Source organism: Setaria italica, chromosome IX, assembly GCF_000263155.2.
Source record: "Setaria italica strain Yugu1 chromosome IX, Setaria_italica_v2.0, whole genome shotgun sequence".
In the NCBI taxonomy this organism is placed as follows: domain Eukaryota; kingdom Viridiplantae; phylum Streptophyta; class Magnoliopsida; order Poales; family Poaceae; genus Setaria; species Setaria italica.
In genome coordinates this window covers 18,590,869-18,602,047 of record NC_028458.1, presented here as the reverse complement: position 1 = coordinate 18,602,047, position 11,179 = coordinate 18,590,869, and the positions used below count along the sequence as shown (strand labels likewise).

The 11,179-nt window shown below is 40.6% G+C and overlaps 1 protein-coding gene across 3 annotated transcripts; it reads left to right on the top strand.

The window, feature by feature from the left end:
• Positions 1 to 406: 406 nt before the first annotated feature.
• LOC101756095 (ABC transporter G family member 25) lies at positions 407 to 10,624 on the top strand. 3 transcript variants are annotated; one of them, XM_012848998.2, is made up of 15 exons: positions 407 to 688; positions 801 to 877; positions 3,459 to 3,713; positions 4,065 to 4,128; positions 4,234 to 4,377; positions 4,467 to 4,501; positions 4,890 to 4,963; positions 5,454 to 6,058; positions 6,642 to 6,938; positions 7,264 to 7,710; positions 7,784 to 7,932; positions 8,763 to 9,052; positions 9,131 to 9,255; positions 10,031 to 10,186; positions 10,286 to 10,624. In XM_012848998.2, exons 1-14 carry the CDS (start codon positions 432 to 434, stop codon positions 10,182 to 10,184), a joined length of 2,973 nt encoding a protein of 990 aa, XP_012704452.1. In that variant the 5' UTR covers positions 407 to 431; the 3' UTR covers positions 10,185 to 10,186; positions 10,286 to 10,624. The 3 variants fall into 3 exon arrangements, with proteins under 3 accessions (XP_012704452.1, XP_022679098.1, XP_022679099.1); XM_022823363.1 differs by lacking the exons at positions 407 to 688; positions 801 to 877 and adding an exon at positions 3,144 to 3,234; XM_022823364.1 differs by lacking the exons at positions 407 to 688; positions 801 to 877 and having other exon boundaries at positions 3,459 to 3,547; positions 3,654 to 3,713.
• Positions 10,625 to 11,179: the final 555 nt, after the last annotated feature.

Below are 11,179 nucleotides of genomic sequence, written 5' to 3'. Positions count from 1 at the left end.
GGTTAAGAAACTTGCAGGGAATGTGCCTTTTTCTTTTGTTTCGTTTCACTCCTGATCGAGGCTGCTGACTGAGACCGTGAGACGCGAACACCGTTGAAAACACACGTGCCCCGCCGCTCTAAAAAACCATTTCCGTGATCTCCTGAATCCTTCCTCGGATTGCAAAGAAGCGAAGTCAAAGTGAAATTAAAGACTGTGAAATCAGTACTGCCTCAGGTAAGCTTTTGTCACCGCCCGAAATTTCGTGTCGAGGCGCTCATTCTGACCGTGTCCGACACAGGCCCGGTCTCTGCCTAAACACCGACACGTACGTCGTGGCAAGAAGCTGACCGGCTATATACGCGGGGTCCATTCCTCCCCCCACTCCTGGTTATTCCGAGATGATCGATCGATTGCGCCGTGGTCGTTGTTGACCCGAGGCGGCCACCACCATGCGCGCCCTCATCCTCATCCTCCTCGCCGCCGCCGCCGCGCTGCTCGGGGCGCTGCCCCGCGCGGCGCGATGCCAGCAGCTGCCGCCGGCGCCGCCCGTGCCGCTGGACCGCGCGCCGCCGCCGCTCGCGCAGGTGCTCGATGGCGCACCGCCGCTGCCGGCCGTGCAGCAGGACCTCGATGGCGACCTCCGGCGCCTCACCGGCGAGCTCACCGACCAGCTGCAGAAGAAGTTCGGCTTCTGCATGGCCGACGTGTACGTTGTCGCCTGAGCTCCCACCGCCGTTTCAATATTCGAGTCGATCGATAAAAAGTAGTAACTGTTTTGTATGCTGCTGCTGGTTTACCTTGCGCTTGATGATCATCAGGAAGAAGGATCTGAACCAGACGTTCAACTTCAACTCGGACCTGAGCTTCGCCTCCGAATGCATGGAGCAAACTAGAGGTGAGTCCACAGCAGCTCAGATTAATTCAGGATTCAGCTGCGGTTTGCTGAACTAACGGTTCAGTTAGGTTGCTTTCGACGATCGGCACGAATACCTGTGCGTAAATTCAGCATCATTTTTGTCACGCTCTTGGTTTGGAACCCAAAAATACCTGTTGCTTTTGACAATCAAGACGAATACCTGAGCTCAATCCACGACACGAAAACTAGTTACTCTATTCATAAGGCGTATTTTATTTTGAAAAAAGTTAGCTTTTCAAACTTTAACAAAAAAAACAGTCAAATTGCATAATGCTCAGAGTATAAAAGTTGTATCAATAGATTTATATTCAAATTACTCTGAAGATGATGTTGATTTTGTAGCCACAGATAATATAATGGAAGAGAATTCTTTTTCACAGATATTCTCATCCTAAGATAGCCTTACAATGATGGACTTATATACCGAAAAGATCTCATCTTTTGACCCTTGCGCCTGCAGCATGTCAGTTCAAGCGGTAATTGACTATGGTACAAGTGTTCGTACAACCATAGAGGATTAGAAAGTTTTCTCGATAGATATGAAGGCCGAAAATAAAATTCATTGTTTTCTGAAACGAGCGGTACGCTCAGTTATCACAATGTTTTTAATTTTTTTTACCAAATTTAAAATTTAAAATTATAGGCACATATGTTTCGGTTAGCAGAACATAATGCTGCTCGTTTTTTAGCGACCGACAAGTGGGACCAGCCGGCGACCGAAAACAAACCGCCAAAACAAACGGCTAAGAGCGACTCCAAAGAGTACTCAAAAAAATTCTTCCCCAAAACTATATATTGGGAGTTCCTCTAAAAAAATTTCCTCCAAAAACATATCAATCCACAGTAGATCGCTAATAAATTGCTCCCAATATTTCAAAACAGGCCACGTCATCGTATTGGGTCCATCAGAAGGGACGCGCGGGAGTGCGGGAATCAGGATTGGGGGAGGAACACCAACGCTAAAATATACGCGGTGGCTGGCTGTTTTTTAGCGTCGCTAAAAAATTGGGGAAGGTTTGGGTGGACTGTTGGAGTTCGTTTTTTCTCATTTTCTCCCTAAAAAAGATATTAGGGGTAAGATTAGCAGCTTTTTGAAGTTGCTCTAAGAGCCAAAACAAACAGCTAACAGCAACTCCAACAGAGTTACTATTTGACTCTCCCAAATTAAAATTTAGTAAGTCATTAAGAAAATCATGGTCCAACAGAGTTGCTATCTGGCTCTCCAGCTCATCCGACCTGCCAAACTTGGCAAGCCAATTTGCCTTTCCAAAGTGTGAATCCCGCATGAAGTAATTGTCAGAATGAAGAGTGTAAAATGAAGAGATTGTTGTAGTGTGGGTGAAGAGTGTAAATTTTTAAAGAGGAAACTGGGGGGTGTTTGGAAGATAGGAACTAAACTTTAGCCCTGTCACATCGAATGTTCAGATGCTAATTAGGAGGACTAAATATGAGCTAATTACAAAACTAATAGCAGAACCCCTAGGCTAAATCACGAGACGAATCTATTAAGCCTAATTAATCCATCATTAGCGAATGGTTACTGTAGCACCATATTGTCAAATTATGGACTAATTAGGCTTAATAGATTTGTCTCGCGATTTAACCTAGGGGTTGTGTAATTAGTTTTGTAATTAGTTTAGGTTTAATACTCCTAATTAGTGTTCAAACATTCGATATGACGGGAACTAAAATTTAGTCCTCTCCTCCCGAACACCCCCTAGCTGTTGGGATTTCAAGTAACGAACAGACTGATACAGAGACGAATCCAACTTAGATGGCCTGTCAGCCGGCTTATCAGCCACCAAACAGTACTTTCCTCTCACAACAAATCAGCCGTTTCAACTTTTCAGCCAGCTTATAAGCTCAACTTTTCAGCCGGAATATAAGCTGAAGCGAACATGGCTCAGAGTTAGATAGAGCTATAACCGAACACGACGTCACCCACTTCCAAGTTCCAACTTCCAAGTTGCCTCGAAATGACGCCTCCGCATCCTCTAGCGGCAGCCTCGCCGCCCGCTCGAGGGCGCCGCCGGCGCCGCTGGCGCCGCCATCCCGTCCGTCCCCCTCCCGCGCCGCGTGGCGTCCATGGTCGAGAGCATGGGCGTCGCGGGTGCTGCTCACGTGCTGCGGTATGCTCCGACCGAACCACCGATCCCCTCCCCTACATTCGCACCACCGCAACCGGCCGCTTTGCTAAGTTGTTTCTGTTATCAGTAAACCCTCGAATCGTTCCGCGAACGCGGATTCGCCAATTCGTTTTATGTCCTGTAGAGAGCGGAGGCGCATCTTCGTTTGGTGGAGAGTGGAGACTAAGGGGATTTTGGTGATCTGGGAATGTATGTTGTTAGTTTCGAATTTTTGTATGTTTAGATATGCTGGAGATGCCTATGCCTATTGCTAGCGTTTTTTTTTTCAATTCAATGGACCCTACATTTTCTGATTGGGTACTGCAATGTTTTCAGTTTTCACTAGAGACAGGGTTAAAGTAATGGATTCCACATTATAATCCTTGAAGAAAATGTACCATGATTATATTCAGTGAAAGTGTTTGTCTGTGCAGGGAACATGGCTGCAATGCTGTGCAATAAAGCTGAAGTGGAGGTGTATATCAAAAGCTTGGCTAGCACTAGCAGTCGTAGCAGCGCCAGGGTAAGTAGTAACTGCAATCGAAACTCATGGGCGCTTGGGTGCCAGCCCGGTTGGGCTTGCATGTTGGGTGGTGAGTCATCTGACGAATCAGTTCCATCAAGAGCAGTGAACTGCAGGCCATGTTGTCCGGGTTTCTTCTGCCCCCTTGGTCTGACCTGCATGATACGTAAGTTTTCTTCAAACAAACTCAGCCTGCCAGCCAAGCATACTCAACTTATTTTGCATGAAACAAATGGTACTATATTATGGGAGACCCTATGAATTTGAACATTTCTTACTTTTGAGGAAAGTTCTAATATGCAAAAAGTAAGTCCTTTATTTGTTTTGATGCATTAAGTTAATATATTCACAATTAAAAATGAAGAAAACACTTTAGTTGAGAGTACAAGTGACAAAAAAAAACTTGTTCCTTTTCTCAAGGGTATGCTTTTTTTCCTGTACTTAAATTACCCCTCTTGTTTTGGCATTCACGGTTGTTTCTGCTTACCTCCAAATTCGCTCTCAACTTTTTTTTCAGCTTGTCCTTTGGGTGCTTACTGTCCTCTTGGGACATTGAATATCACTACTGGCCTTTGTGATCCGTAAGATAAATTTTCATTTTCAACACTTTATTTGCCTTTTTAATATTGTTCATAATTATTGCTCAGCACTTGAATTTCATTTCTTTCTTTCTGAAAATATACCAGGTATTTTTACCAAATAACTCCAGGAACGAACACTGCATGCGGTACTGCAGATTCTTGGGCTGATATTGTTAGAACTAATGATGTCTTCTGCCCTCCAGGGCACTACTGTCCAACCACAACCCAGAAACACAACTGTAGCAGTGGGTAATGTGTCTTTCTTGTATGCCATCATCCACAATTTATTGTGATATGTTGTTCTGTTGCTAATTGTTATTTGCTTTGTATGTATGCAGGTACTACTGCCGAAAAGGTTCCACTGATGAAAAGAGTATGCATATCTTTTTTTTGAATAATCGTCATTGAGATGCAATTATTTAGATCTATTAGTTGCCTAGTAACTGGTTCCCTTAGTTCAAACTTATGATCTTTTAAGTCTCATTTATTGTTCCAACACTTAAATACTTTTTTAGAGCAGGGTGGGTGCCTGAAATCCTAACCAATGGTTTGCAGTTCCGCTAAATGTAAAAATCGCACCAGTTTTGTGGTTTATTTGACTTTTTGACTAAATGTTGCATAGTCCAGACAGCAATTCTGTCAAAAAACGTAACAGGAAATGATGTTGCAATACTTTGTGCAGACTGCAGGGATCTAGAGTTTTCATATCTAATCTATTGAATTTGTTTATGGATATTTAGTAATGGCACATAAATTTGCAGAGTGCTTTTGGAAGAACACTTGCAAGGATAATGAAATAAAAGAAGATTTGACTTTATATGGCTTCATATTAATGGTAAGTTGGCATATTGACCAATTTCTTTTGTCATTTCTTTTCTTGTCTTTGAGTGTTGGAAAATCTAAGACTTACAAAATTGATATGTTCACCCCAATCCCAATGGAATATGCAAAACTGGTGCTTTAGAACTTAAACTCTTACTGGAATACTGTTGGGATTTCTGTAAATCAGCCACTGAAGAAGAAGAAGAAATAAAGCAAAGCTGCTATTCCATTCCTTCTCGATTCACATTACAAACACTCCCATACCCTTGTATTATATGGGAAGCAGATCGTCACTTTTGCTAAATACAACCAATATCCTCTCACCTGCTACATTTTTTTTTTTTGGGGGGGGGGGGGGGTTACAGGATCTTTTCAGTGTAATGGTTGGATATGTAATATATCTTTGTAAAATATTTATCTAAATTGTTGCCAAAGATGTTGGCCTCATTATTTAGTTATGTTTTTTAATAAAATTCCTCTTGTACTTCTGATCTTCTTTGCAGGCTATCTTGACCTTTGTTTTGCTACTGGTGTACAACTGCTCTGGCCTATTTATTACAATTCAAGTAAAAATTTCATCTAGAGCTCGTAAAAAGGCTGCAAAAAAGGAAAATAAATCAGCCGCAGCACGTGAAAGATGGAAATTAGCAAAAGAACTTGTGCTACGGCATGAGGTAGAAATGCCTGGGTCTATCAATACACCTGAGAAATCAGCTAGAGCTATGAAGATAAACAATGATAAATTAACATTCTCTGGAGTGGTGTCTCTAGCTACTGAAGATAGACCACAAAGGCCAATGCTTGAAGTGGCTTTCAGAGGTCTAACACTATCGATTGGAAAAAAGAAACTTCTGCAATGTGTTACAGGAAAACTTTCACCAGGCAGGGTAACAGCTATCATGGGCCCTTCTGGAGCTGGAAAGACTACTTTTCTGAATGCTGTGTTAGGTAAAACGTCAGGGTATAAGAAGGATGGGATAGTCCTTATAAATGGGATACCTGGATTAATGCAGTCATATAAGAAGATCATTGGTTTTGTGCCACAAGATGATATTGTCCACGGGAACCTGACTGTCGAGGAAAACCTGTGGTTTAGTTCATGTTGCAGGTATTTGATACATCTCAGGCACAAAGTTTAATCACTTTCCTAGTCTATTCTTTTCTCTTCCACTAAACTACTTTTACAAGCCTTTATCAAATAAGTTATTACTTCTGCAGTGCCAAGTTGCACAAATATGGGTTTAATTATTTCCCCCTGTAACGGAACTTTTAACTTGTAATAGGAAACGATGAAATAGCATTTCAGACATATCAACAGAGAGAGACATACTGATGTGCATGCTGTTATAATATCAATTCTCGTGGCTGCTCCATGCAACGTGTCAAACATAATGCTTATTTGTTTTTAGATATATCATAATTTGATTTTTTTTAAATAAAGGGTTATGATTTATATTTTAATTTTATTTTTCCATTTCCTGTCTTCAGATACCTGAAGTAGCGTTAGCTCTTAGCTTTAATCTATTATTTATTTGTCTAGATGATGACCTGAACAGCCTTGTGTGTTTGCTATGTATGTATAAAAAAGCAGCAATGGAGTTGACCCCAATAATCCTTTTCTTGACGTTCCTGATTTTATCTTCATAAAGTAAATGGTTTATTATAACAATCAGTATTGTTTTGTGGAATAGGTTAAGCAAAGGCATGTCAAGATCACATAAGGTTCGAGTTCTTGAACGGGTTATTGAATCATTAGGGCTTCAAGAAATCAGAAATTCCCTTGTTGGGACAGTGGAGAAACGGGGTATTTCTGGAGGACAAAGGAAGCGTGTAAACGTTGGGATTGAAATGGTTATGGAGCCATCTCTTCTGATATTAGACGAGCCAACTACAGGCTTAGACAGTGCTTCCTCTCAGCTACTTCTAAGGGCTCTTCGACATGAAGCACTTGAAGGTGTAAATGTTTGTGCAGTGGTTCACCAACCAAGGTATCTCATAAACGTTTAATCATCAATTTGTACCCTTTTTTGATGAATTTATGCCCTTCAATTAAAATTGACTTCGCTTACAAGCAAAGTTTTCTAATGAATATCTAGCATCCATTGATCAATGGGCCTGAAAGCTTGCATTCCTTTTCTAAGATCACCTATTAGTTGGTGTTAAAACCTTGTGAAAGAATTCATGCACATGCATTTTAGTGCTCAACAAATGCATGTGATTGACTATCCAAAAAGGGCTAATCATTAATTTTCACACTTCTTTTTTTTTACTTTATTGACATATAAGCTTGACACTCGTTAATGTTTTACACAGCTATACTTTGTTCAACATGTTTGACGACTTTGTCCTTTTGGCAAGAGGTGGCCTTATTGCTTATCATGGGCCTGTAAGTGAAGTTGAAATATACTTCGCAGGCCTGGGGATCAAGGTGCCAGACCGTGAGAATCCTCCAGACTATTTCATTGACATTTTAGAGGGAATAGTAAAAACTAAAATGAGGGGAAATGTGACTCCTAAACACTTGCCACTCCTTTGGATGCTACATAATGGCTATGAAGTTCCAAATGATTTTCAAAAGGACCTTGAGAATATCAATACAATTCGTGAGTTATATACTGTTCGGTCCATTTCTAGCGAACGGTCTTTGGCAGAACAGTCAGAGAGTACAAATTCTGTGCACCATAATGTGAGACAATCAAATAAATTACTGGAAAGGAAAACACCTGGTGTTTTTGCACAATATGGATACTATTTGGGGAGGTAAATTATTTTTGTTGACATTTCCTGCATGCTGTGTGAGTCAGTCTGTAATTATACTGTCAAAATGTTTCAGGGTAGCAAAGCAACGGCTGCGTGAATCTACACAACAGGCTGCTGATTACATAATATTGTGTATTGCTGGAATATGCATTGGGACAATTGCTAGAGTTCGAGATGATTCATTTGGTTCAGATTCTTATGGATATACCATAATGGCAGTTTGTAAGTCAGCATCTTTTGCTTTTCCAAATTATTAAATTTACATAAACTATCAAAGAAACAAAAAAACCTTGTAGTAAATATAATGATATAATGTACATAGCTAAGTTAACCTTGTACATAGCTAAGTTATGATATAATGTATATAATTGAGCTGCAATGAAATTACCAAGAGCTTTTAGTAAATATAAACTAATTTCTGTCACAGGTATTAATCTTCATCATAATTACGCTTCTATAGTTTAAATGAAAAATATATATATCTCCTCCAGTTGCATCTTTTCTTGGCATATTTACTTGGGGTGGTTGGAGAGTGAAGATGTTGTTGAAGTTAAATTTACCTTTAACAGATTATTAACACTATGTTTTGTTCAGTATGGAGTAGTTGTGGTCCAAAAATGGTTTTCCCTTAGCACATATTGCAATGCGCTAAAAGATGAACTATAAGATATGTATATTTCATGAGCTGATAGTGGCTATAACACTTTAAAATGCACTCTCTTAGGATACACAAGCACAAGCGAAAATAAGACAAAAATAATACCCTTTTGCCCCCTTGGCTGTGTATATCTTTAGTGATTTATTCTTTCCTTTCCCATATGTGCTTCTCTTCACTTTCTGTAGCTATAACAACTTCAATTAGCAATACACAAATCCCAACCAGCTCATGTTCATGACTGTGCACTGTTTGACAATGGAAATCCTATGTAAGTCTTAATTCATTCAGTTACAGAAAGTTTTAGCAAAATTTAACTTTATTTTTTGCAATTGTAAGATAAACATGTAACAGACTAACAGTAACATTTTAACTAACGTTAATGTGTTTGTTGCAGCTCTGTTATGCCAGCTTGCGGCGTTGCGGTCATTTTCACCCGAAAAGTTGCAATATTGGAGGGAGAGAGAATCTGGCATGAGCTCTCTAGCTTACTTTCTCGCAAGAGATACTATGGATCATTTCAATACTGCCGTTAAGCCAATAATCTTCCTCTCAACATTTTATTTCTTCAACAACCCACGGTCAACTCTTAGAGACAATTATTTGGTTTTGCTGGCACTAATTTATTGTGTAACCGGTATAGGTTACACTTTTGCTATTTGGTTTGAGCTTGGATTAGCTCAGCTGGTTAGTAAGGCATCTTCAAATTTTTTTTTAACATGATATATGACTGTAGAAGGTGGCTAATGAACTATACTGTTGCAGTGTTCTGCAATAGTGCCTGTTGTGCTGGTCCTCGTGGGCACTAAACCAGACCTTCCGCGGGTTATAAAAGAATTGAGCTATCCGAAGTGGGCTCTAGAAGCTTTCATCATTGCAGGAGCAAAAGAGTTAGTATTCTGTTTCTTTAATCAGCAGTCATCAAGTAATTATAGAACTTGTTTATGGTGTTATTAACTACTCCCTCCATCCCAAATTACTATTCGTTTTAGCTTTTGTAGATACATGGCTTTTGCTATGTATCTAGACATAGCATGTATATAGGTGCATAACAAAAGTTACGAATCTAGAAAAACCAAGACGAATAGTAATTTGGGATGGAGGGCGTACATTTGTGTGTAGCACATTTTTTATGTGCTGGAAAACTATTATAAACAAGAAAAAAATGGAGAAACCTCACTATTGAAAGAAACTACTCCCTCCGTCCCAAATTATAGGTTGTTTTGGCTTTTCTAGATGCATAGATATTATTATGCATCTAGACATAGGGTATATCTAAGTGCATAACAAAATCTATGAATCTAATAAAGCCAAAACGACCTATAATTTGGAACGGAGGGAGTAGCTATGAACCACTTCTTTCAGCTAGAAGATCTAATGTTTCATACTTGAGGTGTTATGGCCTATTTTGCCTCAACTATTATTGTTGTATAACCTGAAATTATCGAACTAATTCTGAAAGTGCCTTTTGGTGTTTCAGAGTATGAATATTTATTGGTGAAACTATTTGGTTTTACTGTTTCTAGAGTAAACAAATTATTAAATTGCACTACCTTTTTTGACCTCTTATGATTTTCTCACTCGACCACCTGCACTCATGTCTCTTAACTTGTATGAGCACGTCAAGCTGTTCCATCATTTGCCTAATGCATTATCGCCCTTCAGGTATTCAGGTGTGTGGCTGATCACTAGATGTGGAGCCTTGCTTAAAGGTGGCTTTGATATCAACGATTTTGGTCTTTGCATCACCATTATTATGCTTTATGGTGTGCTCTTCCGGCTTATTTCATTCGTTAGTCTGTTGAAGATGAAAAAATAGATGTAAGTGTACTTGTGCCATTGGTTTTTTCCACACCCCATGTGTGTTGCTACTACATATTTTAGCGACAATTTCATATTCTAAACACGTGCGTTGTGCAGGCCTTGCCATCTTATGGACTAGAGAGATAAAGACAAGTGTTCGCTTATTGTGCTCACTGTTTACCTTCCCTGGCCTCGAGCCCTACCTGCGAGCTGTGGAGGAGGCGCTTTGTTCTTTGTATATAGATACGGTATGAAAGAAGGCTATCGCGCAGGAAGCTGCACACTAGCGCGAAACAGATGAGATATGTACAAATTTAGGACCACCGTCTTGTCCACAAGGCCGTTAGAATGAAATACCGAACAATAATTTTTTGAATGTATGTACAGACACAATTCTTTTATACATTGAAATTTATATTTGCATTCTCAATATTCGAAATTCACTTGAATGTGCTATATTTTGGGCCTGAGTCCTGTAATATTCTATAATAGAATGTAAGGACGTAGGGATTTCTACGTAAATAGAGTATCATATTTCCATATTTCCATAGGCTCGACCCTTCTCATAATAAAAAGGAAAAAGTCCAACTATTGCCTTGGTTTCAACCATCAAATTCCAAAACTAGGAATCTTTGACCACCCGACTGTCCGTTCATATTTGACCATCTAGCGGTTTTGATTGCTGGTTTCGCTGATGTGAATGATACATGGCAGTGGAACCCACACGTCAATATTATCTACTTCCCCCTCCCCCTCTCTCTCCCTTTCTTGCGGACGTGTGGGAGGCGGTCGGCGTCACAGCTGATGGGGGGCCCTAGAGTAGCGCCGCGGCATCTGCCCCCACCGTCTCCTCGCGCCTCGGAGGAGCTCCACCACGACCTCGGTCGCCGTCAGATCTGGTAGGGGGCATAGGGCGTGTGGAGCCATGGGAGGGCCAAGCGCGGGGCCTCAGCACGGTGGTCGCGGCGGTGGCGGCCAGCCGGGGCGGCAACACGGGTGGTTAGCGGTACG